Source organism: Nicotiana tomentosiformis, chromosome 7 (assembly GCF_000390325.3).
Source record: "Nicotiana tomentosiformis chromosome 7, ASM39032v3, whole genome shotgun sequence".
In the NCBI taxonomy this organism is placed as follows: Eukaryota; Viridiplantae; Streptophyta; class Magnoliopsida; order Solanales; family Solanaceae; genus Nicotiana; species Nicotiana tomentosiformis.
The window spans coordinates 4,674,560-4,698,773 of NC_090818.1; the positions used below are offsets into that span (position 1 = coordinate 4,674,560).

At 36.3% G+C, this 24,214-nt stretch overlaps 1 protein-coding gene across 2 annotated transcripts; it reads right to left on the reverse strand.

Annotated features, from left to right (window-relative positions):
• Nucleotides 1–1,114: 1,114 nt before the first annotated feature.
• Nucleotides 1,115–19,654, reverse strand: LOC104112132 (uncharacterized). 2 transcript variants are annotated; one of them, XM_009621976.4, is made up of 25 exons: nt 19,432–19,654; nt 17,904–18,027; nt 17,751–17,813; nt 14,663–14,764; nt 14,339–14,507; nt 14,131–14,229; nt 13,854–14,003; nt 12,052–12,091; nt 11,842–11,899; nt 11,649–11,731; nt 10,549–10,647; nt 10,265–10,380; nt 10,071–10,189; nt 8,392–8,462; nt 7,467–7,578; nt 7,058–7,197; nt 6,712–6,870; nt 6,537–6,640; nt 6,050–6,225; nt 5,169–5,358; nt 3,784–3,883; nt 2,992–3,160; nt 2,291–2,373; nt 1,922–1,998; nt 1,115–1,658 (listed from the first exon to the last, which is right to left on the reverse strand). In XM_009621976.4, the coding sequence occupies exons 1-25, from the start codon at nt 19,483–19,485 to the stop codon at nt 1,487–1,489; spliced, it is 2,829 nt and encodes a 942-aa protein (XP_009620271.1). In that variant the 5' UTR covers nt 19,486–19,654; the 3' UTR covers nt 1,115–1,486. The 2 variants fall into 2 exon arrangements, with proteins under 2 accessions (XP_009620271.1, XP_009620277.1); XM_009621982.4 differs by lacking the exon at nt 19,432–19,654 and having other exon boundaries at nt 17,755–17,813; nt 17,904–17,960.
• Between the last annotated feature and the right edge of the window lie 4,560 nt (nt 19,655–24,214).

Consider the following 24,214-nt stretch of genomic DNA (forward strand, 5'->3'; position numbering starts at 1 on the left):
TTGAAACCCCAGTATAATATGCTGGAACTCCAGTATATTATATAATATGTTGGTATGCTGGAGTTCCAGTATATAATACTGGAACTCCAGTATATTATGTTGGAATATTTTTTGGATTTTGAACAGTGTTTTCGTTCAGATTTATCTTTACATGAAAAGTGGCTAAATTTCGATTACTTTTGAAATTGTGGCTATTTTTCAATTATCACTTGTGAATCTGGCTATTTTTGAATTTCTCCCCAAATAAGGCGCACACTACCTTAGTGATATTAATGAAAAAGCAATTACAAATATGCACAAAGAATAAATAAGAAAGATACGGCCATATAACATGTTTGTACTTTATAAAAAGAGTTAATGCAATTACAAATTATATGTATTTTTTTTAATTGTGATCCTTTGGAGGGACAAGCAAGACCAATTACGTCTTGAATTCAAATATTAGTTCCCTAAAAGTGATAATTTATAATATGCATTAATTACTTCCATTTTAATACTCTAACTAATTTTACAATTAGAACAAATATGCGTGTGAAGTTTCAATATCTTTTATACAAATAGATGTTACATACATTGATTAGTAGATATAATATATAGATTAGTATCCCTATAATAATGGGATTTAGATTTTCTGCTACAAAAACTACTTACAGTTTTTTATGGCCAACTTAGGTTATTTTGCTAATAGCATTTAATATTTATATCTTTTTACAACCTTGCACATAGTGTTACTATGGTTTACCCATCTGCTTCAATCATGAATTGAGAAACGATGGCCGAAAAATTACTTAAATGAGGTGCCCCAGCCCTTGGTAAGATAAATCTTAGATTATCTACGCATGGACCCATAGGAGTGGCAAACGGGCGGGTCGAGTAAAATATGGGCGGGTAAAAACAGATAATTATCCGATCCGACCCATATTTAATACGGATAAAACGGGTTAATGGCTTCTTGAATATTACTAGAAGAATTAACCCAAATAGGAGTCCACCCTATCACTTAAACTAAAATGGATATCGATTAAAATGGATAAACATAAAATAAGCAACTCTTAAGTGTTTTCCTCCCGTTATATGAAGGGTTGTTCATAATTGAGCACTAAAAAGGCCAATATCGCACTAAAAGGGCCGTAAAGTTCAGATTGCTATTGTAATCAATGAGATCATTCTTCGGATGTACACAGCATTGAGGCACGAGCACAATTACAATAATTAGCAACAACATGAAAACTAAGACTTGATGGTACAGGGCAAAACCTCAGATGTAATAATACTGGGAGGGAGGTGAAAATGTACAACCAAAGACGGTACAACACCATATGATTTTGACCTAGCTATTCATTCTACCTGTCTTGCCTATGCTCTCTTGTCACCTGTTGCATAAGACAGCTCTATTGGCTCAATAGATTTTCCTGGCATCTCAGAGGAAATCATACTTCATGAAACTCGGCTCCTCGTATTTTTAAGGCACAGCACCAAGAAACTCTCAGTTGATCTTAGGCTTGGCTCTTCTAGGCTTTAGCACAAACCAAAGAACAAAGAAAACAACTAGGAATGCAGGTATTGTTGTCATGTCAAACTCGACCTTAACATTCCTCTGCCGGGTACAATGTATTGGATGGAGACTGTCTAGAGTTGTATCAACATAATTTACAAACCTGCATAAGAGACAAGATCTTTTTAGCAAGCAAATTCAGAAAACACATCTGTTAAGTGAAGTAAAGACACTTTTGCATGACAAATGAAAGTTGCTTAATGCTTGCTAAGCATTATGGCTTCCATATGTAGTATTCTGCTATCTCAAATTGGTTAGACATGTAAATGCAACACTAACAATACGGAGGTCATCAGGTAGTGGTGAGTGCAGCAAACATCAGTGAATGTCACTATATCAGTCACACAACAAACGAAAGAAGCTAACCCTTTTGCTGCATCCTCTAAAGTATGGAGAAGTCTCAAGGCATCCACATAACGCAGTTCTCCGCTGACAGTTGAAATCTGCGAGGGACCCATAACATGAAATAAATTGGTTAAAAGGAATAAATGGGCTAAATTTAAGACGATGAGAGCCAACAAGATCAAACTATTTCTGGAAAATATCATTCTAACTTATGCAGCAAATGCCGATCAATGAGATTGAAATAAGAAACAAATCGTTCCACAGAGCTTGGAATGATAGTGCATCAAGTGTTATTTATCTGGGGGGAAAATAGAGCAAAAGGTATTTGGCAAAACATTGGCGTACATAGTACTACTTATTAAGGATTGGTGAAAACTGTAAAGCACTTACTCTTCTCCACAAGCTTACAACATAATTGTATTTGTTCACCAACTCACGTTCATGGGTTTTGAAGAGCTTAAAAGTCTGTTCTGCTGTTCCAGATTAAGTATCCACAAATAGTGATAAATGGTCAATTACGAAGAACAACTTATTTGTAAAAACATCAGCAACTTTTCCTGATCGGTACGAACATCAACAGCTAAGGCAGAAAGCTTTTTTTAAAACTAGTTGTCCACTGTTCAAAAACAAAAGATCACTCAATATTTTTTGCACAATTGACTTGTAGAGAAGAAGGGGAGCCTTGGAACAACGGTAAAGTTGTTCCCGTGTGATCTGTAAGGCACGAGTTCGGGCCGTAGAAGCAGTCACTAATGCTTGCATTAGGGTACGCTGTCTACATCACACCCATGAGGTGCGGCCTTCCCCGGACCCTGCGTAAACGCGAGATTCTTTGTGGACCGGGCTGTCCCTTTTAATTGACTTGCAGAGAACATTGTATTATGCAGAAGAAGTGATAAAACCGATAAACACCAAAGGTTCTATTCACCAGTCAAACAGATAAAATAATCTTTTATGCACTCTATTGAAGACAATTTGCAAAACGTTCAAGTGGAATATATTCAACGAAACCACTCACAGAAACGACAAATTGTGCAATCAAAATAATCTTTTACTTGTACTCATCAAAATAGACCATTCATAAAGGATACACGTCCGCTCCATAACAAGTCGATGAACAGCCGAATTGACCAATTGAATGGACTCTTCAAGAGCTGTCAATACATAGCTTCGAGCAACAGTGTCTGAATGGAATTTGGAGATATGCCAGCCTTGGGAAGTGATGGATAGAAGGTTGCATCCAACTGACCAAATCCAGTCCTGTTAAAAGTGTGATGAGAAGAACATAAGTAACTAGGAGAAACCAGACTCAAATTACCAGCTTTTGTCTCAACGTAAAATCTTAAACCAAACTTAAGTTACCACTTTTGTCTCAAGGTAAAACATTAGGTTAAAGCATAAGTAACACATTAAAGAGTGTGAAGTACACTCTTATTATCTATATTGCATTCTCATGAATACATTCTTTAAAATGGGGTCTCAGAAATAAAAAAGATACAATAAAACAATAAAATTAAAAAATATACTAAGATAATTAGTATCATAAAAGTGTGACAAACTTCTTAGATCTTACAATTCAGAGGGGAGACCGGGGGGGGGGGGGGGGGGGCTATTTCAAATAATACTACGTGTTACTGATTTTGGAGAGCTTGTCCTGTCTCACTACCAAAAGAAATTATTTGTAAAACGAGAAGAAAAAACTGGTGCAGAGGAAGAAGTGTGTGAAACACTCAAGTAGATAGCAAGCCCTCAGAATTAGTTAATTTACATGCCAAAATTTTATAAACCTATGACAGGTTACAAGTCTATAGACACTTAACAAAAAAATCGTTATAAGTATATAGTCAGTGCGAGATGATTGCAAGATTCACATTTGCGTCTACCTCAATTGCAGTTTCATGGGCTTGACTATAAACAAGATGAAGTGGAAGAATTCCTGCTAGATGTTCCGACACAGCAGCCAAAGCAGCTTTGATAGGCTTCCTGTATAATAGATGAGAAAGCAAATGCCAGATCAGCATTGTCCATTTCCATAATATCAAGCTAAGAAAATTGCCAAATCCCACTCAACAGACTTTTTTGCGATGAGATTGCACGTAAGCTAAAGAAAGAACAAGGTAACCGTGAAACCACATGGAGGGAATTGTCCATGTGATTTCACCTACATTAGGTCCGGTATTTGCCATGAGATTTTTTTTAATCTAACTAGAGATTTGTATGTTAGTGTCAAGATAAGTGCGAGATTTAGGATAAGATTTACCTGAATGAAGACGTATGGATAGAGTGGATACATAACTAGTTAAGCGCAATTGATTCATTGAGATCTAAGATGAGCTAAATATAGTTATTATGAGTGTCATGAGAAATGCTTCAGTCTTGACATGTGATAAGTGAGAATATGCATGATGCATTGCACGAGATTACTCAAGGAAAACATTTATGGAAAAATTACTCATGGAGAGAAACTTCCAGAACAATTTAACCCCCCCATCCCTTTTTTTTTTGTAGCCTGAAAATTGTCCTTTTTAACATCACTGGAGTCTTATTTTGAAGTCCTTTGTATTTTATTCTCCAATTTCTAAATTAAAAAAAATATACGCATTGAGCGGATATATCATTAGAAATAGAAGCTGTTATTCCTTTGTGAAGTTCAGTCATAGTTTTGATCAGATTTGATTTCGCTATGCCTGGGAACTTAGATAAGAGAGTTCATCCCTAGTTGGCATGTGAAATCCATTATGAAGTAGGATTGGTCTTAGAATCAACAATAAAACCATAGTAATGCTTAATTTTCTTAAGCAAGAGTTCTTTATCACGAATCCATGCAATTCTACATTATCATGTAATGCCTAAGGGGACAAGGAGTGCTCTAGAGCGATTCTTTTTTTTCTTCCTCTATTTTCATCATAACTATCACTTTCAGCAAGCTTTAAACCAGTCCAAATTTGCATGTTTAGATCCTTGCTAGGACATCAACACCTTTCTTTCCTCCAAATCCTTTATCATTTTCAGTCCAAAATATGTGCTTGCTTTCAACAGGGGAACTACAGAACATTTCTACAAACTCACCCAACAGAAGAACAAGAGAGAGATCTACTACTAAATTTGCTTATTCTCTTTACACAAAACTAGTAAAATATAAAAGCCTAAGGCATCTAAAATAACAAGCCTTTACAAATTGCCTTAAGGTAAATGTATGAGAAAGACAAATAATATAATAAGTTGCAACATTTTATCTAAACTCGTCTTAAATGCATAACATAATAACCTCAAATCCCACAGGAGAGACTGCCCGTTACACTGCAAATGACTCTCCCAGGATGATTCTTCTGACTGCACCACAATGACCATATCGGAAAGCGCTTTGGCTTGGTAATGCTTATCAACTAACAAGGGATCACTGTGAATAAACCAAAAGATAGGCACTTCAAGAGTAGACCTGCTATGTGCATGTGAACCTGCAGTATGAAGGAAATCAAAGCACTATAATTTGCAAAAGTTAAGAATCTAACTAGCTTAGAAAATTTGACCAAAAACCAGAAGGGGGGAGGGGGGAGAAGGAACAGAGAGAGAAGAAGGCAAACATGATAACTCAATCACATCTAATATTCATTTCCCTTCAAATGGCTACAAAAATGTACAAAGAATAACCACACGGTTATGCCCCCAGACTCTTTAGTCTAATGGTAAGAGTGCAGTGTGATGTATGGGTTAGGCGCACGTCACGAGTTTGAAACCACTGCATACAAAAGTCTAGTATTTAAGTGGAGAAGGATAGAGGTGGGCCCATTATGCACCGAGTTTCGAACCATGCATTGCAGGCCCTCTGGGATTTCTTAGTTATCAAAAAGAACAAGCACATGGTTATTACATGTTTTTAAGAATCAATACATAAAGTACAAGCTGAAACAGAACACATGACTACTGAGACAATTACTAACCATATAATAATGTACTTGTTATCCTCCAGCCCACCCCGGATATAAATCTACAGGGAAAAACAAATACTTCCATTTTCTAGTTTATTATTCTAGTCGGTCGTCTCTCCTTTCCATCTCGTTTCCCTCTCAGACAGGGTCAGATTTAAGGAGAGTAGCAGTGTCTTTGACAAAACACTAATTGTAACCTGTGATCACAAAAAAAACTCACCTTTCAAAGAACCACGGTCATTCAACCTCTGCAACTGATGCTGGAGAATGGAAGAATCCAGATAGGAACGGACAGTTTTCCTATATGTTCCATTCACAAGCAAAAGGGGAACAGCTGCTGCTCTCCGAGCCACTGAAAAAGCCATGGCCAAAGCAGGATCCTCTGACAGTGGCAACCTGTGAAACATAACAGACTGAAAATAAATATGTGCCACATATCCAGAGAGGAAGTAGGGATTTGTGGCCATAAGTATGCGTGAACACATATTTAGAACCGAATCACATAATTAAAGAGGAGAGTGAGTGAAATCTATGAAACGGAAATGAATAGACACTTATGTAGACATAACATTTCATACAATCTGTACTGAACACTCTTACCTTTACACACAAACATATAACTAACCTACATTTAGCTCGAGTCAAAATATAGAGAATACTATTTATCTGGAAGGATCATGGATAAAGACGATGAGTCAAATACATACATGTGAGGACTGAACATCACTTCCTGAGAAGATAGCACCAATGACGAAAGACCATTCATGATAGTCTTGAGGTCAACAGGTAACTGCTTAATATTTCTAAATTTCTGCACAAAATCAGAGAAAAACATAAGTGCTAAGCAATGCCCTTAGTTTTAATTTAAATTTAACATCATACCTCCTGTGTGATAAAGAACAGCTGAAAAGATATTTTCTCGTAGTAGTGGAATGCCCCATCGGCAAGTGATGGAGAAATTATGTGTCTCATTGACCCCCATAAGGTTGCCCCCAAATGTGCAAGGAAAGTGTCACGAGCAACTGTATAGTTTTTGTAATCCTGCATGACCACGGTTTTAAAGACTGATGATTATTATCTTCATTACCATGTTTAACCATCATCTCATGTGGAAGAAACAATGCTACTATAAGCACGGGAAATGTTTCGGATGAAAGAACTATATCAAGACAGCAACAATAGTTTTCTGATAGTAGTTACTGAATACGTCTTTGCAAAAGTAACAAACCTCATAAGAATCACTGAACAGGTTCCAGTTCTCCATCCTTTTCAATGCATCTAGAGCCTTTCTCCTATGGCTTTCTTCAGACCCTTCACCCTCAAAAGACTGCAGCTCATTTTTCAAATCTTGCATTCTCTCGTCAAGCTCTGGTATCAGATTTACACTCGTAAATTTCCTCAATATTAATATAAATTTATGGAAAACAGTTTGAAACTTGTCAAAGGTGGGTGTTAAGTGGCATTTTAAATAACAGGAAAAACCTAGATAAAGCCAACACCGGATACCAAGATAATCAGATAGATACCAAGATTTAACAGAAAACAAACTAAACAGAATAAAACCAAAAAAAATAGGCGTCCAACAACAATTTTCACAGAAACCATGCAGGATTCCGTAACGAATGACATAGGATTACCTTGGCAAAGAGCAAGCTTGACCTTCCTTCCCTTGCAATGTTTGAAAGCAAATAGTTCATATATATCTATTTCAGCTAAAAGAATATCAATGGCTTGATGATCTTTCTGGACCTACATAACAGAACAGTGAATAACAGACTTTAGCACCCATACATTCAATAACGGAACCCGACCGCCACCAAAGTCAGAAGGTAAAGAAAAAGAAAAAAATGCTGATAATAGAAAGGGGATTTCATAAAATTTCTACTTTCAAAAGTAGAAAGGACTAGAAGACAAAACAAGCGAGTATCTTAGTTTGGCAAAAGCAGAGTATTTCGAATATCCAAGAACTTAGGCTCCCCATTCTACTTGACAGAGCACTTGTAATATTCATTATCCTAGAATAATCTCCTGACCACTAAACCTACAATATTTTTCCTAAGTTGAAACTTCATTGCCTTAGACAACTCCTTTCTAGATAGAAAAAAGCACAAGCAGAAGGGAATGAAGACCCCATACAGTTACTGATTGTTCTGTATCTCATTATCCTTTTGTTTAGTTAAATCTTGCTTTTCGTACATCAAGATGTATCTTGATCTTGCACATCCTTGTTCCATCTACATAATATTTTTATTGGTTATTGATCCAATGAAAAACTTTACCGGTTTTTCAATCTGTAAAGGTCCATTTCTGCAGTTCCCCGATTACTTCATCACTAATCATGTGAAAAACCATTCTCTTTTTCAGAAGGCAACTTAAAAAGAAGATATGGCCATGTCCTTTGTTAGTTCAGCTATTTTTCCCCAGGGCTTTTCTGCCCACAACAGACTTTTTGTTCTACAAAGTTACTCCTAAGATTTCTCACGACCAGTTAATTAACTAATAATATTTAAAAGCAGAAACATTGACATGATTAAGGAAAATAAACTATTCTGTATATCATACATCACCAAACACCGCAAACTTCTCTTGAATAGCCTCTTGCAACAGATCTTCAGCTTCTTCTTCTGAAATTTCTGAAGAAAACAAAGGGCACAATATAAGAATGCATAGGACCGTGTTTTGAGAACGCGCAAACCTGAAAACATATTAAACAGCAATTGAGAAGGGGAAGACTCATATATTCATTATCTAAGAATGGATTGGATTAAGACCTTTTTCATGGAACTAAATATTATGTTTCAAAGAAGCTTGCTGAAAAGTTATAACTTATAACGTTGAAACTTCTAATTTTTCGTGGTACTCTATCATACTCTTTCTCCATGTCAATGAACACCATGTGTAGATCTTTCTTCCTTTCGCAGTAAATTCCCATCAATCTTCTTAGCAAGAATTTAGCCTCCGTTGTAGATCTACCGGACATAAATCCAAAATGGTTCTGTCACTTTAGTTGCATTGCTAAGTCTACGCTCTATCATTCTTTGCCAGAGATTCATCGTATGAGTCATGAGTTTAATCACCTAGTGTTTTTCCCATCCGCTGGGATTGGAACCTAAGACCTCATAATTCTCCCCCCACCTTATTGACCACTAGGCCACACCTTTGGGTGCAATAACAACTACTACTACTACTACCACACTTCAATCCCGAACTAGTTGGAACCACCTATATTAATTCTAAATATCCATTCCGCTATTTGGGCTGTCATATTATCTTGATAAACTAATAAAAGCATCAAAGAGCAAAATAACAGAAGCACGTACATCAACCAAGACCATTGTGCACTCAACAGAAAAAAACAATCACCTCCAAAACATCGCCAATCAACTTCAAATATACAGTCTAAAGTGTACAGATCTATCTACCAAAGAACTTTCTTGGGCTCCTGTTTGCTTGGCACAGAAGGGCATTCCTAAAACCTCCCTTCCTGTTGGGAACACCATTCCTGACTGTTATATGCTGGACCATTTGTAAAGAAAGAAATGATAGGATTTTTTAGGACAAGAATGACACCGTACTTAACCTTAAACATTAATGTATATGCTTGCTTAGTTTTTGGTGCAACATGGCAGCGGCAAACTTGTTAGAGCCTGAAGGTAAGTTGGACTTTATCTGTTCATTACACTCTTTGTGATGCACATATCATTTCCTTTGTGGATTTACCTTTCCCAGCTTCAGCTGGTTTACATCAATAAATCCTACCTTATAGCAGTGTTATCAAAAGCGAAAAGCGCAAAACTCTAAGGTACATTGGGGCTTTAAGCGCAAAGTGCAAATAAAGTGTGGGCTTTAATGAAGAAAGGTGCAAAATGGAGAAAAAATAATATGTATGTGTAATCCAAGACTAATAATTATAAGCATGAATAACAAATATATGGATAAAGAAATTGAATTTTTTTACAATAAAGTGAATTATCAATTGTTTAGGTTTGCCTCTTCAGGATTACGCTCATTGGCAAGGAAAAGTATGCCTTAGAGCCTTGATGACAAGGCTAAAGCGCCCACTAAGCGATGCGAAGCGCTCAACATGTTTTGAGCCTCACTTTAGGGCTTAAGCGCTCTTTAAGCGCGCGTTTGACAACACTGCCTTGTAGAGAAAAGATCTATCTTTTAGATCAAGCAAAAAAAAGGATCTATCTACCAAAGCCTCAGCAATGAACGAAAACATGTGTCTACAGCTCTACCTGCAACTGCACCTATTGTTTTCTCCACGTTTGGTAAGCTTAGTTCTGTGCGCACGCCTTCTCCACCCACAGCAGGCCCCCATGAAAAAGGGCCCGCAGTCAAATCAATAAAGGCCCACCTGATATGAAAATGAAACACAAATCAGAAATATGAAAGGGCACTAAGAGTGCAGGGAAGTAAGAAAGATTTTAACCTGTTATTTCCAATCCATGTATCAGTGAGACATTCAGCATGAAAACCGCTAAATTCCCCAGCTTTTAACTCTCTCTCAAAACGAAGCTTCAAATCTCCATTTTTCCCGTTCAGAAACTTGAAAGGAACAAAGTATCATAATAACTAGAGTTAAATGGAGGATTTACATAGTCCTTGATGTAATATTCAAAGAAATACTTGCCAGTATTTGCGGCACTTTTCTTCTAAAATGATCGGGCATATCCAGGGGGAGGGGGGAGAGAATAAAGTGGTGCAAAGTAATACCTGCATAACCTTGTTCTGAACAACTTCAGCCATGTCCTTCCCTTGAGATAGCCTGTCAACATTGTTTAATACATCTAGGCATCTATTATACCATTCTACCTGGTTTTGTTAAAGAAAGAAAATAGTTTCAGAACAAACACACATCAGCACATGAAAGTACGAGAACCACAGGTTTTCTGTGCATCTCTAGGCCAATTGTGTGGTCCATTTAACTGAGTAAGGAAATGCATTTTATCACTAAAAAGAAGCATAATGAAAGCTTAAGCTATCAAGATAAAAGAATGTTACAAAATTAAAACATGGATGATATGGAGATCTCAGAGAAACAAGCATGTGGACAAAAACTTAAACCACCAAAACTGTGCATTTGTTACAGTTATACTCTTACTACATACTCACTTCAACCTTATCAAAAAAGAAAAAGAAAAAATGCCACACTCAGCTTAACTAATTTCATGAAATACATGGGGGAAAGAAGGAGCATTCGATGCATCGCTGCAAGCTTGTTGCCACTTGCCAGCACATTGAATTTTTTACAACCAAGAGAAATTATGTTGCCTCGACAACAATAACAAGCAGCACACATTGCATGATGAAATTGATTGCACCAAATGCAATTTAAAAAGGAGAATAAGATATGACACCAGCAGTTTATTTCCAGGCACTGATATAGGTCACTGAAGTCTGAACTACAACAAAAACAAATCTTCCAAGATCAGACAGTTGGTATCATTCAGTCTACCTGAACAACATCTTTCCATCCAGCAAAAGCAGTATCTGCTTCATTTATAAGATGGCACTGGCATATATTCTAGAATAAAATATTCAATGCCAGGCTGCAAGCCTCTAATAAATTACAGAACAAATTGCATCAGCAAGACATTTCATATTTAGATTCAATCTATTTCTAACAAGAATTCACTGTCTCGTAACTAGATATGGAAGAGCATTATTTTTGTGTTGTGACAGGTGAAGCCAACATAGGTGCATACACGATCAGTATATCTACATTGGGTCACTATAAATACCATCTCTGTTAACATGCTTGAAATTTAAAGTCCCCGATAATATTAAGGGAGTCAAGAGGAGAGATAACTTACTGTATCTGTATCTTCTGTGACAGTCCAGGAAAACTTTGCCATTGGATGTTTTGCATACAATGGTCTTGTCATCTTTTCAAGAGCTGTCACAGTTTTTGTACAAATAAGCACCAGTCATTAGTTAATGCTAATCAAAGGACATGTAAATATCAATCCTTCTTCAGTTAAAAAATTTTAACACGCATTTACCTACCAAGAATACTTTCTGATGCTCTTCCTGAGTGAAGAATTTTCGACTGTAACTCCTTATTCTGTATTAAGTATCAAATCAGTGAAAATGTTTCCCAAAAAAAAAAGATCTTGACGAATGAAGAATCATTGAAAGCAGTATATGATCTAAAAGCATGAAGCTGATGATCCATGTCCAATGAACATAAATGGGTATTTGAAATTACAATTTTACCTCCTTAAGAAAGTTAATTTCGCTCTCGGATAACCCTTGCCTACATGATTTAAGGAACATCCAATCAGATGAATTAGAACATAGAAATAAAGAGACACGCAAATAAGAAAAGCTATTTAGCAAAGAAATTGTCAAAGTTCAAACAAGTGACGAGACAATAGAGACACACATATGATGTTGAACTGACATGGATCTGCAATGCATTAGATCAGAGCTTTGCATAAAACCAACTTTACGCATTCTACTTGCTCTAATACTTTAGTTTCAGATCTTACTAAACCTTCAGAAAAACTCCATCAGTTCCAAAAATAGCTTGACCTACTTTTCCTTTTGCCCATAAAAAGAAACTGACCTCGTTTTGAATGGAAAGGTCCTTCCATCAATAAGTTCAAGCATATTGTTTAAACTTGCAAGTTATTTGTCTCTTTAAAGGAGGTTGTTTAGCTCAAAGTCTCATCTTGTCATTAACTGCTCCACTACTTCACATTTCGTAAAGCACTTCTCTAACTCAATACAATCTACTGAAACATTTTAACCGTAGTTTCTATGATAGAAAGCAAGTCATATTTTTTGGAACAAATGGATAATTTATCTATGTGTGTATGTGTGCTACTAAATAAAAGTAACATCTTTTTTCCTTTTTCCTTTACCTTTTTATGGAATAATATATATCAGCGAGAATAACTATTTGTATAAGTACTACAAAAGAAAATTTCAACTTCAACTTGCTCGTATCAATTGAGTGTCAGAATTTCTAGTTTAGACTACGTCAAAAACAGTCCATCTTCCAAAAATCAATTTTTCCATATGAAACCACGTAAAAGTGCAACTTTTTACACTTCAACAAACTTGAATAAATTGAATTTCGTGCATACTTTAACTCCAATGCAATCAATTAAACCAAGTAAATGTTGTCCTGAACAAGTGAGCATGACCAGTCAATACAGGTAATAAAGTGATTACGCATTGACAACAACTTTGATGGCCCAATATTAATTATTAATAGAAGTAAATAGGTCACCCATGCATCTACACCGTAAAAGAAGAGCTGTCAACCCTAATAAATAGAGCATCATGTACACAAGGCTCCAGGATGGCAATACGAGGCGATTGTTCAACATCTCAAACACATATGCTCTAGGTCAAGAAAGAGAAACTTACATAAGAGCACAATGTTTACCATCTCTCAGTATTAACTCAATTGTCAAACCTAATCCTACACGCAAATATCATCCAAATGTGTAGATAGAAAGATTGATATATATGTAAATATATGTGCACATCCATGCATGTGTGTGTATTCATGAGCCGAGGGTCTACCGGAAACATTCTCTCTGCCTTTTTAAAGGTATGGGTAAGGTGTACACACTACCCTCGCCAGACCCCACTTGTGGGAATACATTGGGTTTGTTGTTGTTGTTGCATGCATGTGTATGTGGTCTTATTGTAGTAATCAATGTTTGATCAGTTTACCCTTGTTGCTACAACTTCAAAACATTAATAGACTTGTCCTCTGTCATTAAGTTCGGACATATTCTTCTAATAGTTAAATATGGATTTTAATTATCTTCGTCTAATTCAGTAACTGAAACCTTATTAACTATTTTGCATCCGTATTTGCTATTGGAAAGATTATACAGGTTTAGATTGCCCAAATCTCTTCAAATTTCCCTGATCCTTTGTTGTCTCTCTGCTGGAGTGAGCAAAGAGGAGGCAATTTGCACCTTTATTTCTGATTCATTGCATTAGCGCAATACACGTGTGAAAATCAGCATAAAATTTTCAATTTTCAGAAGAAAAACCTGTATCCATATTTGACTCTTTTTCCATTGCGCCTGGGATTCAAAACGAAGATGTTATAGGCATCTCCCAGTTGTAAATACTCCACGAGGCTGGTAAAGAAAACATCCATCACATCCATGTCAACTTGCCATAGAACAGCTCCATCATCTCTGAAAACACGTACATGTATAGAGGTGAACAATTGAACAAATACTGCTAAGAAATAATAATCGGTTCACAGAAAGTGTTGCAGAGAAAATCATGAATTCTCTAATATAACAAAGAACTATCAACTACCTGTTATCAGACATATCATCCTTGCGGCCAAAGACATCAATGGCACGCTCAAAGATAGATGTGACCTTTTCACCCATTTGAATGGCATGAACGGAGAAACTGCACAGAGATTTGAATACCTTATCAGATCCATCTACAATGCATTAACTATTTTATACTCGAGTAGATTGTACATATGGGTGTTTGGAAGAAGGGACACAACAAGTACTTGTAGTTTATGTGACTGATAAGAGGCAGATGGTGACGTTGTTCTCTACCAATGCTAGTTTTGTAAAATGGTGTCAAAACTTCTCCTACTTGAGGAATCCTTGTATGTTCAAAGACGTGATCAATCTTTGTGAACCAGCGCTCTAGTTCCTCTGGTTGTAGCTTAAATTCTGAGCGGAAACCACATCGCAGTAGTAAAGAACAATATAGTCAATAGTTACCATATAGAACTATAACAAAGAGAGCAGTCATCTTTAATTGTGAAGGAACAATTACATAATACCTTTGTTTTTTGGGAAGGTAAAGTAAAGGAACGATTACATACCTTGATTCCCCTTTCCTTCAAATCCAACAAAAATGAAATTCACAGGTACTGGAAGGTACACGGAATCAACTTCCATAAGCTTCAAATAGTTTGCTATAGTACCTGCAGTGCAAGAGAACAATAATTTATTCCACTCTACTTATCAAAAGATATACTCCATCTGTCCTATCATAGAACATATTAACAGTATTCAAGAGCACATCAAACGTATAGTTCTTTAAGGCTTTTAGGAATATAAACTAATATGATGGCTCAATCGAGTTTTGTTTGAGTTATATAGTTATCTCAAATGGATAGCATAAGAGCATCCAAATGGGCTTATAAACACCTTGAGCCACTCCACATATTGCCTTAAAGTTTCGAGTTGAATGCTCATATTCTTCCGCATAGTATCAGGCAAGCGAAGGTCATGAGTTTGGAGTTTCATCCCACCTACTGATGCAAGTATTTCCACTAGCTTGGTCCAAGAAAAACAAGCTCCCACGTGAAGGGATGTTGTAGACAAATAAATAAAAATCTACCTAACAACTTAATCTTTTAGATGAGGTGATCACACAATTTCACAATATCAGAGTCAATATTTGATAAGCTCATTCACACTCTAGAAAATCACGTGTACCCAAAATCAGATTACACGCGCAAGAGGTTGAATTTTGTCCCACATGGGTTAAGTAAGGGTTCCGGAGAGATTTAATGGTATTAGACTACTTCACCCGTCGCCTCAAAATTTTCAGTTGGAAGATCGGATTCTTTCACCTTGCTTTTGTAAATAATTCTTTTGCCTTGTTGAATTATATAGTTGTCCCATATAGGTAGTGTAAGAGCTTCCAAGAGGTTGATAAAGGTCTTAAGCTACACCATTAAAGTTTTAGGTTGGACGCTTAAATCCTTTCACGAGATATCAGGGTCAACCTTTCGTAAGTCATCCGCACACCTATGAGTCTGCATTAAAACATTACGTCTGAACTCTAAAATTTACACATATTTGAGGGTGTTGAGTTATATTGTTGTCCCAGTAGGTTGTCTTGGACTACTAACCCACCGCCCTAAAATTTTGGGTTGAAGGCTTAGATTTTCTGCAAATTCAATCGTCATGAAGGTATTGCGCAAATGTATTGCACAATTGCAGCCAGCAGTGCATTTCAGCTAACTAAATCGAGCACCAGGTAAAGTATCCAAATAATGCTCTCCAGAGGGTGTGCTATTTGAAAATCATACAAGCTCTTCTCGACAGAATTTTCTTAAGAAGCCTCCACGGTAAAAACTTATTAACCATATTTTCCAATCTCCAAAGATGGAGAAATGAGACAAAATATTCTCCCGAAGATATTATGAATTTGAGTACAACTTTTTTTTTAGAAAGATAAACTTGAGTTAATTCTATTCTTGGTACAGAAAAATACTTCACTACACTCTCTAAATTTAGTGCTACCAGGGTATTATATGATAGACGAATACCGACCAAAGTAAAAGGAACTCTAGAACAGTTATAAGGGAAGCTAAAGTCTAACATATCCACAAGATGAGTGTCGGAGTCTCGCAGAGATGCGGACACTACGATAGTTATGTGGTCATACAAGATCAAGTAGGATTAAAGATAACCACATTCGGCAGAATGTGCATGCAAGTAGCACAGAACGAAGATAAAATAAGAGAAGGTCGTTTATGGTGGTTTGTCATGCCCTGTTTTGATCCCCAAATGCACCAGTCAACAATGGTAAGAAGGCGTTAAAAGGGAATGAGGTAGACCTAAAATCACACAAAAGGGAGTTGTCCTAAAAAAAACTACAATCTCTCGAAATCCATGCAAACCTAACCAAAAAAGAGAACATAGTGGAAGAAAAGGACATATATAGGCAATACCAAATAGTTGAGGATATAAATGTTTTAGTCATGCTAGTACATTTACTTTAGGTCCTCTATTTTCTTTTAGTCCTATCAGATATTTACATGGTAGTCAACTAGTGGAAATATAGAGAACGTCTGACAATTTTTATTGTTATTTCTGTTTTGCATAGTGTTGGCATGATATGAGCTTAAATGGAGTGACATGACTAATGAGGAATCATATAGTCGACCCAAACTTGCTTCGGATTGAGGAATTGTTGTTGTTGTTGCGCTTTACCTTATTTAGATTTCAACGTCCCAAACCCTCCCCTCCCATCAGACTTGAGATTCAGGCTAGAATAGAGAAGCAATTCTTTTAAAATCATCTTGCATTCTCATTCAAAGTTGCATAATGAACATGTCAAAAGAGAAATATATGAGATGAAGGAACAACACAAAGATCCTACTAAGAAAATAAGCCAAACCACAATCGCCAGAAGGTGCAGAAGGTTGCTTGAGTTAAGATGGTTTGGTTATGTCCTGCTTTGCACCACATATGCACCGGTTTCCAGGTTAGTGGTTACTATGGTGAGTGAAGGTGTTAAAAGAGTACGGGGTAGACCTAAAATCACATGTAAGGAAGTTATCTCGAAGTACCTACAAATCCTTGGAATCAATGCAGATTTAGCTAAAGATAGGACATAATGAAAGAAAAAGATCAATATGAGTGATATCTATTAGTTGTGAGTAGGTTTTAGACTTCTAGGGAAATCCTTATGTTATTATTACAATTAGTCAATTACTATTATTTATATATATAATTAACTTATTTTTCACTTTTATTCTATTTGGTAAGATGATGATATGAGTTGAGCTTAAATAAAAATATGAGGATTCATATAGCTGACCCCGACTTGTTTGGGACTGAGTTGTAGTTGTTGTTGTTGTCTGACTTACTAAAACGGATAGTTCATGGGTAAATCCCCAGGATGGAAGTCCCAGATTTCCATTGAAGCTTCTTGTGGTCCTTCATACAAGTTTTACAATATGCTATACAAAAACTGGTTACACTTAAAGGACCACAAGTAGCTTCAATAGATAAATAGAAAGCAAATGCACAAAGTTGTTTCATTGTCTCGGATGCTAAGTTAAAAAAGTATTTACCTTCTGAAGCTCTGACACAGATAATAGAAAAGGGAGTATAAGTAGACATCGAAGGTAAACACAAAAAGAAAGTGAAAATTTTGGAGAACACAAGTACCTGCCTGGGTGTAATTGAGAATACTCATTTTTCCCGGATTAGATGTTTCCAGATCATCCAAATCTGCACCCATACATCATCATCATAATGTAAGTTGAACAAGTCACCTTTACAATCAAGCATACAGAAAAAGCGTGTATTTGCAGAACTTACCACCGTGGATAACAGACTCGCTCCAGAATTTGCTCTTCTCTTTAAGGTTAAACAACGAAAATACCGATGACTTCCCTGTTTTACGATTGCCACCCGTAGAACCAAGTGAATTATCACTCAGGAACTGCCAATAGTAATAAGGATAATCAGTACCCTTTATATAGTTTCACTCTTTGCAATGCAAGTGGGAATACAGGGCTTTGAGAAAGTCATCGGTGCAAAGTGCAAAGTTGAGACAAAGTACAAATCATCACAAAAGTATGCAAATATTTCCTGAAATATTGATACACAAAAAAGAAAATGAAGGAAATAATTGTTGATTCTACGATTCCCAAGAAAGTGCCAATTTATCAATATTCTCCTCCCACAGCCATCCGTATCATGATTTTAGGTATTAAACAAGTATACAGTGACTAGGCTATATGGAAGGAACAAAAATAAAGAGAAACAAAGAAGAAAAATATCTAATAAAACTGCTCACGGTTTAAACAATTTAAGGTCCACGGAAATGCAATACTAACATCTCAAATTAACACACTATGTAATGCTCCTGTCACGAAACTATAAGCTCATAATCCCGCATATGCTTTCTATAAAACCAAACCCCTTGTCCAACAAAATTAAGAACCTAATAGTTTGAATATGAAGTCATTATATTCACTTGTAACCTAAAGACTCAAGGATGAAGTGCCTCATTAGAATATCTATATGCTATTCACCCTTTCAAATGAATTTAACCCATTAATTCAAAGGTGCATCCAGGATTTGAAGTTTATGGGTTCCTACAAGCTACAGCTACCTCAAATTAATACTACAATAATAATTGGGTTCATAGCCGAAGTTTTATAGATATTTAGTGTATTTCTATATAGGGCCAGGGAAAAAGCTACTGGGTTGACGTGACCCCGTACTCCGACCCTCTGGATCCGCGCAAGCCCATTATAACCTCTTTTGCAGCGAGCGGAGGGAGCTTCCACATTTAACTCAGAAGTTAGCATTCGAAACCACCGGGCGATCATTCACTTAGAGAGGTAGTTATTCACAATTTCTTTTTTGTGACCAAGAGTTTCATAGGTTGAAGCCGTATAAATAGGCTCTTGCAGAAATGTAAGGTAAGTCTGCATACCATAGACCTTGTGTGGTCTGTCCCTTCCCCAACTCAGGACATAGCGGGAGCCTAGTGCACTAGCCTGCTCTTTTTTTACTCATTATATTGTGATCACGAAATAAGAGCATATAAACATTCCATTCATCGATCTCTCATACAAACATTTTTGAGAGTGTATACAACTTAAGAACAAGAACCCATAATCAAATAAACAGAAAAAAGATATCAGCACACAAACATTCGATTCGCTGATGAGGTTATCAAGAAGACAAAAAGGCACATTTGGGCGCTAAAAATCAGAAATTCAGGATCATGACCAAGATAGGAAAAAAATGAACGAATCCGGTATTATTAGGGCATGAAAAAGAAAAATGAAATTCACTTTGAGAAATTGAGGAAAATCAAAAACAAGTGTTTTACCAAGATGAAGAGGAACACGAACGAGAAGGAGCGAGCCAATTGAGGACGCAACATTTCTGGAACAGATCTTCAAAGGGGAAAGTATTCAATTTGGAGATTGGGATCTCTAATCCAGCAAGCAGATTCATCAACTGCGATTGGGAGAGTGGGGGACTGAGGAAGACGGGGAATCGACCGTTTTGACTCTGCTTAGGAGTGTCAACTATGAACCTAACCCGTTTAAACACATATGGGTTAATTATTGACCCGTTTTGCAAACATACTGAATTGTTCTAACTCATCTTAACAAATTAAATTTTGCCATGAAATAATACCATTTATTGATTATATCCGTTTTTAAATCTATTTAATTTTGACTTAAAAACATAATAGTGAGAGTTTATGGTACACACTTTTGCCAAGAAGAATGTCTATATCACTAGTATTAGTAAAGTAACAAGTTTAAGGGGTTATTTATGTACTTCGTTTTTTTTATAATTTTTTTTAACGGTAAAAATTTACAGTTATTTCTAACTAGTTTTTTTTTTTACAAACAATGATTATAATTGATAAACTTTTTTAAAAATACTAATATTTAAATTCACAAAGGTAGATGTTATGGCCCTCCTAACCAAATGTAACATCCCGTAAAATTTTGAAGTACTTAAGCGTTAGTAAGAAAGTTGATGTGTGTTAATTATATTATTTTGTAGGAAGATGAGGACTATTTATATCATGGATATCAATTGGATTTGACAATAAGTGTATGAGGCATATTATAAGTGATGTGGGGTATAAGGAGAGCCCTAAGTCCAAGTCAAGTTGGAAATTACATGATAGGCTAAAAGTTCCAAATGAGTACGCACAAGACCAAACTTTGCTAAAGCATGTATATATATATATATATATATATATATATATATATATATATATATATATATAAGGAGTTATGTGATGGATGACCTATCAATTTAAAGATCTTCGAGTCTAGTTTCTAACGCTTCAAACCGCTCGTCATTTGGACACTCCTTCAAGAAGTTATGACCAAATTACCAAAGGCTGGCAGAATGTGATTTTGCGACCGCAAAATTATTCTGCGGGCCGCAGAAGTGGTCTGCGAACCGCAAAATGGTCGCAAAATTGACCAATGCAGCCCAGTTATGGGCATCAATTTTGTGGTCCATTCTGCGACCGCATACCTAAGTTTGGAGGGTTAATTTTCCTATTTTCATAACCCGACCCTATTTTGATAAATAGCCTTTGGGGCGATTTTCTGAGGATTTTAGAGAGAGGTAAGAGCATTTTAGAGAGAGGATGAGGAAACCTAACATTCTAATCACCCAATATTACGCCAATCTTCAAGAATCAAGGAAGCCAATCACAAAATCTTCATCTAAGAGGTAAGGTTCCATACCCTAGTCTTTAATTTCTAGTTTGGGGTAAAAGATGAGTGATACGGAGCATGATTCTTGGGTGTAAGAGTATTATTTATACATGCATGTACTAATAAGGTTTGTGGGAAGATTGTTGAGCTTAAATAAGTAAGGATTGGGTTGTGGAGTGAAAAAAATCTTGTAGAAGAACCTTGTAGTTAAATTTGCACACCTAGTGTTTGATAAAATGCTCAAATGAGTTGAAACCATGAATATCTTCCTAATTTGTGTTCAATTTTATTATGTCTCAAAATAGATTGGGATTGATAGAAATTTCGGAACGTTATAGTAATTTAAGAAAAGCTCAAAGCGAGGTATGCTGGCTAAACTACTCTCTTAACATTGAATTCTATGATGTTCCCGTAAGTTTCAAGTATGGTTGGCTCAAGTTCCTTATTCTCATATTTCGAGTTGTTCTCTATAAATTCGATTGTCCCGAATAAGTAAAGTGTCGAGAATTATGTATTCAAAACGTGTTCCAAATGTTCCTATCACATTAGGGATGGGCATTCGGTATTTCGGTTCGGTATTTAAGAATTTCGGTTCGGTATTCGGTTTATCAATTGTGTAAACCAAATACCGTACCAAATTATTTCGGTACGGTTCGATATTTTTTATTTTGGTTCGGTACGGCTTCGGTTTAATAATCGCTAAATAAATATACTTATTTTGGTTCGATACTGTAGCACCAAACTGGAAACAACAAAATTGATTAAGTGACAGAAATAATTTTTGTCCAGAAACAAAATTGACAGAAATAGTTCGAATGCCAAGACAGAAACAATTCGAATGCCAACAAAATTTTTGCCCGCCTGTAGTAGTATATGGAAATTGGAAACTTTCACTTGAACCGGCATCACTTACTCTACTTTCATATGTCATCTCTACAAATAAGGTAAAGAATTTATTTGTATGGATTCAACCATAGGGCAGTATCTCAGCCTTATAAAAACAACTCACATTACTTAGAGCAATTCCAGAAAGAAATACCTTCTAGTACTATGGTTTAAAAAGATATTCTCTTTAAAGTATGATACTGAAAATTTACACATAAACACACAAATACCAACTAAAAGATTCAATATGTACATGGAAGAGAAACCAGAATTGTGCACTTTTCAAGTATTAAATGAACCAAAGACAGCTCCTTTTGGGTAAAGAACTTGCACTTTAAGATAAATGAAGCTTCCAATAAACACGAAATATATAGAAAGAACATTGTATATACCAATGTTGAGTCAGAAATGGGGAGAATAGTCCTGGTCAAGAGGCAGGTGTTATTCCTGGTCAAGGAACTGTCATTAAGATTGGAGAGAATTCTGGCAACTCCAACAAGAGACCATGTTGTTCTAACTAAAAATTGGGATTGTATATTTAAGAGTAGATTTATTATATGTGTAAGAGTTGAATTGAGGAATGACATATAGGAATCTTATGCTACATAAAATTATCTGTAATTAAACACAGGTAAACTTTTTGTAATACTTTTTGACATTCTCAAGTATGAAAGATTTTTGTTGTAGTAGCTCATAACTCAAGTACGAAAGATTTTCTCTGTGCTATTCAAACATAGAAAAAATTATAAAGCAGGGGTGAACAGATTAGCATTTGGCTAACAAAGCAATCAAACAAAGAAATGACATTAAACAGGAATTACAATATAGAAATCAAAGCTTCAACGGATCAACTCAAAATTCAGAACTCAACGAACAATGAATCAGCTCTGTTTAAGGAACAGGAAGAGCTCAAAATGCTCCTTAGCCAAAATGTTTACTTTCATTTTATTGAACATACCCAAATACCCAATAATCTAATTTCAAGGTAAAACAAATAAAAACTGGTAAAAAGGTTTTAAAAAAAGAGTCAATCTTTAGCAGTTCTAGCACAAATTATGGAAGAAACTAGAAACATACCTTTGAATTTTGATTAGCAGCCGATCTCTTTGAAGTCCCAGCAAGCTTCTAAAACAGCAGCCGATCTCTTTGAAGTCCCAGCAAGCTTTTGAAATAGCAGCCGATCTCTTTCAGAATTTGTGAAACTATCACAACAACAACTGATCTCTTTTTGTATTTGGTCTTCGTTAACCCGAAATTTGTGAAACTATCGCCTTAAATCGGAATTGACTTTATGAGGAGTGAGGAGTGAGGAGTGAGCTGAGTTCGTGAGTGCCTAATTGTGATGACCCAAAAGATCATCTTATATTATAAAACTCGAATCTACACTTTTAATCCTTAAAAATCTTATTTTTACCCTTCTCAATTTATGTGCGCAGTCCAGGCAGGTTTCCGGAAAGCTTTTATGTTGAAAACTAATAAAAATAAGAATTTCTGCCCTTAAAGTTGATTTTAGTTGACTTCGGTCAATATTTTTAGTAAACAGGCCCGGATCCGTACTTTGACGATTCTGATAGGTCCGTATTGAATTATGGGACATGGGCGTATGCCGGGAATCAAATTCGGAGGTCCCTATCTTGAGTTATAAATTTTTTTATGAAAATTAAAAGTTTAGAATTTATTTATTTATAAGAATTGATTGGTATTTGGCATTATTAGTATCGGGTCCGTATTTTAGTTTCGGAGCCTGGTACAGGTTCATTATGATATTTAAGACCTGTCTGTGAAATTTGGTGAGAAACAGAGTAGATTTGACGTGATTCGGACGTCCAGTTGAGAAAAAAAAATTTAAAGTGTTCTTGAGAATTTCATTTGATTTGGTGTTAAATTCATGATTCTAGGTATTATTTTGGTGATTGGATCACGCGAGCAAGTTCGTATGATATTTTTAGACTTGTGTGTATGTTTTGTTTGGAGCCTCGAGGGCTCGGATGAGTTTCGGATAGGCCACGGGATATTTTGGACTTTGAAAATCTGGTATTTTGCTGCATCAGGTATTCTGGCATGTCCTTCTTCGCGTTCGTGAAGGTACTCTCTCGAACGCGAAGAGTAAACTTGGCCGCTGAAGTTTTCTTCTTCGCGAACGCGAAGCGAAAGGGGCGTTACCCTTCGCGAACGCGACCAACTCCTCACGAACGCGTAGTGTTAGGCACACTTGGGGAAGGGTTGGTCGTTCCTTCATTGCGAACGCGAGCAATGCCTCGCGAACGCGAAGGCCAGTGGGGAGTAACCATCGCGAACGCGAGCAGGGTCTCGTGAACACGAAGGCTTGGCAACTAGTACCCTTCGCGAACGCGACAGTGGCCTCGCGAACGCAATGCACACTGTCTCACAATGCATAAAACAGAATCAAACACGGGTTTAAGCCATTTCTTCAATATTTTTCAAGAATCAAACGGGTAGAGGCGATTTTCAAGAGTCATTTTCTTCCCTAGAGTATTGGTAAGTGATTCTAAACTATTTTCTTTCAATTACCCA

What these genes read in the sequence shown, in the direction of transcription:
- LOC104112132 (XM_009621976.4), bottom strand. Translation starts at nt 19,485, where the DNA reads ATGTTGCGTCCTCAATTGGCTCGCTCCTTCTCGTTCGTGTTCCTCTTC. An exon ending in CGAGTCTGTTATCCACGGTG is followed by an intron (nt 17,814 to 17,903) that starts GTAAGTTCTGCA and finishes GTATGGGTGCAG; the next exon opens with ATTTGGATGATCTGGAAACA. An exon ending in TGTTCAGTGATTCTTATGAG is followed by an intron (nt 6,871 to 7,057) that starts GTTTGTTACTTT and finishes GTGGTCATGCAG; the next exon opens with GATTACAAAAACTATACAGT.